Here is a 3083-nt window from a genome sequence, read left to right on the forward strand (position 1 = left end):
GGGAGAAACCTCAGGGAGAGCAACAGAGGAGGGATCCCTCTCCCAGGACGGACAGACGTGCAATAGATGCCGTGTGTAAATCAAAGAGATAATACATTTAGAACATAGGTAGACCATCAGCTTTCATAGAGCCAAAACATTTCAAGTGCTACTCAATTGGCTTTAGATTAGCCAGTCCTAGTATATAAGTGCTTTGTCAGTAATTCTATCGCTCGAAGTGGAGTCGAAAGAGATGAGTTTTCAGTCTGCGCCGGAAGATGTGTAAGCTTTAATTGCTCGAGTTGACTTCCTGAACTAGCTCGCAGGCTTCGCCCCATATGTGCATTACTGTCACAGAGACAAATACACTAATGAGAGAAAAGGTGTCTCCCATAAATAAAGAGGTGGATAACAGTGGGAACGGTACATTAATATGAATGATTCCATATAAGAAAACAGTTATCAATAAAAGTAAACACAAACATTGAATAATTATCTTTAAATGACAAGGTATGGGTCGTCTATAAGAAATCTATAGTCTTCATCACTAAATTCATCCTCAACGTGTGATTGTTTTCCAGTTGCAGATACAAAATGAGAGGCACCACATAAACGCAATTATAAACAGTGTTTTTCCTGATAAACTACAAAGTGTTTTGGAGCAGTGAAGACCTCAAGAAGTGTTTAGAGAATCAACCAATGGTTTTCAAACCTAAAATACATGCAACTGGAATCTGGTCAGAAACTGAACCTACTCACTGACCGAGAGAACACCAGAGATAAGTGCACTGTAAACACACACACACACACACACACACACACACACACACACACACACACACACACAGGACACACACACACAGGGACACACACACACACAGGGACACACAAACAGAATGGGACAACGTACAGCAGATGATCCTGAGCACCTCACATATGCAGTCTTTTAACATATAGAACTATTGTTTTGTTTCCACACATTTCCCCAGAGCCCTGTTAGATGGAATAAAGTCTCTCCTTTAAAAACACCACCCATCATTTTATGTTAACTGGATACTATTTAACAGTATTCACAACAACTACTTCAAGCATTCATTTATTACTTAGTTAGCGATTTGAGATGTCTTGCTTGAAGTTATGAATTCACCGCTCAGTGTCCCGCAGTGCCAACAATATGTGCGGTTAAAAGAAGCGTCATTATAGGAGCTATGTGCGTTATCGTCTGTAAAAACAAACGCTATGGATACTGCTGTGTTTCAAAGTGTCTTTTAAAACCGGACCGACTTGTATTATGTAAATGCCTCCCTCTAGTGTCCGAAAGAAGAATGACACTGTGATTAAACAGGTTTCAATAAGCAGTACAATTGAGTAACATGTAGATACAAAATAATTGTCCGACTGCCCGGCCCCCTTCGGTACCGGCCCACCGGGAAAACTCCCAGTATTCCCAATGGCCAGTCCGCCCATGATTTCACACACAGTTAGTACATCCCTCTGACTGAACATGATGATGCAGATATTGATTATAAAAAGGTCAGCGGGTTCAGTTTCATGTCATTCATGCAACCCACACCTGCAATACTATACCAGGTGATATTAGACAAGATGACTGACCATTTATGAGTAAAAGCAACAAAAAAAAAAAAGTATTATAACCTCATTATAACCTCAATATTTTGTCAGATAACCAGCAAAAAAATAAATCTCCTCAAGATGTTATGGCTCGAAGGCCTGAAACTTTTAACTAAATTATGGTTATAAAAATATGAAAAACATTTTACTGCAGCTCCAGAAAACTCATGACAAACGTTGCTTTGGTGCAAAACAGATATTTATTAAAAGGAAAAGATCATAATAAATAATACACATCCATCTCCGCCCCGTTGTTCAGGAGGATCCAGGCTGCTGTCAGGAGTAAACGTTTTATCTCTACTATTTATTTTTATTTCCTCTCCTCCTGCTTCTCCTTCTGTTTCTCGTCTTCCTGTCGCTCACGGCCAAATTCAACCACCAAAGGTTTCCCTAGCAACCGGTATCCATGGACCAACTGCAAAGCCTTCTGGGCCGTTTCAGCGTCTGCCAAAAGGAAAACACACACATACAGATCTGATGTTTAATGAAAAGCACACAGCTTAGTTTATTCATGTCTGTGTGTGTGTGTGTGTGTGTGTGTGTGTGTGTGTGTGTCCGTTTTTATTAAGTAGGTTTACACATGAGAGGAACTTGTTTTAGTGTAAATGGTGCATTCAAAGACACACAAAGAAGCTCATTTTTAAAGAAAGGAGCCAAACACAGTGTTGAAGCTCAAGCAGGAAGCCTGGCTCTACATTCATCCACCCTCCAGCTGCTTTAGTCAGCTCATGATGGGCGTCCTCTTTTACCCAATCACATTTCAACACGATCTCCAGCAGCCAATCATCGAGCTGCAGTCAAATTGTTCTCCTCTGTCCTGCAGTCAGCTGTGATTTCAGGTGATTATGCTGCCCTATCAAATCCAGATCTTCATCATCCCCTTCCTCATCAAATCCAGATCTTCATCATCCTCTTCATCCCTCTTCATCATCAAATCCAGATCTTCATCATCCCTCTTCATCATCAAATCCAGATCTTCATCATCCTCTTCATCATCAAATCCAGATCTTCATCATCCTATTAATCCCTCTTCCTCATCAAATCCAGATCTTCATCATCCTCTTAATCCCTCTTCCTCATCAAATCCAGATCTTCAGCATCCTCTTCATCATCAAATCCAGATCTTCATCATCCCCTTCATCATCAAATCCAGATCTTCATCATCCCCTTCATCCCTCTTCATCATTAAATCCAGATCTTCATCATCCCCTTCCTCATCAAATCCAGATCTTCATCATCCTCTTCCTCATCAAATCCAGATCTTCATCATCCTCTTCCTCATCAAATCCAGATCTTCATCATCCTCTTCATCCCTCTTCCTCATCAAATCCAGATCTTCATCATCCTCTTCATTGACTTTTAAAATCTGTCCAGGGACTACAGATGAAAAATAGCCTCTTGCCTAAATAAATAAATAAATAAATAAAATCCCTCTTCCTCGTCAAATCCAGATCTTCATCATCCTCTTCATC

The 3083-nt window shown here is 40.4% G+C and overlaps 4 protein-coding genes across 4 annotated transcripts in view; 1 reads left to right on the plus strand and 3 right to left on the minus strand.

Annotated features, from left to right (window-relative positions):
- LOC104963762 (forkhead box protein P1-like) overlaps positions 1-3083 on the minus strand; it is a 924791-nt gene that overhangs the window by 283411 nt on the left and 638297 nt on the right. The window lies entirely within an intron of this gene.
- LOC104963749 (mitochondrial import receptor subunit TOM40 homolog) overlaps positions 1-3083 on the minus strand; it is a 666013-nt gene that overhangs the window by 213844 nt on the left and 449086 nt on the right. The gene's annotated exons all lie outside the window — the stretch shown is intronic.
- LOC104963747 (eukaryotic translation initiation factor 3 subunit E-B) overlaps positions 1-3083 on the plus strand; it is a 30923-nt gene that overhangs the window by 14502 nt on the left and 13338 nt on the right. The window lies entirely within an intron of this gene.
- The window catches only part of rbm41 (RNA binding motif protein 41), a 2199-nt gene continuing 908 nt past the window's right edge, over positions 1793-3083 (minus strand). The window contains exon 2 of the mRNA XM_010792391.1: positions 1793-2055. Coding sequence (XP_010790693.1) covers positions 1922-2055 — 134 coding nt within the window. The 3' untranslated portion in view covers positions 1793-1921. The remainder of the gene's footprint in view (positions 2056-3083) is intronic.

Source organism: Notothenia coriiceps, unplaced genomic scaffold (genome assembly GCF_000735185.1).
Source record: "Notothenia coriiceps isolate Sejong01 unplaced genomic scaffold, NC01 NC01_scaffold00036400, whole genome shotgun sequence".
NCBI lineage: Eukaryota > Metazoa > Chordata > Actinopteri > Perciformes > Nototheniidae > Notothenia > Notothenia coriiceps.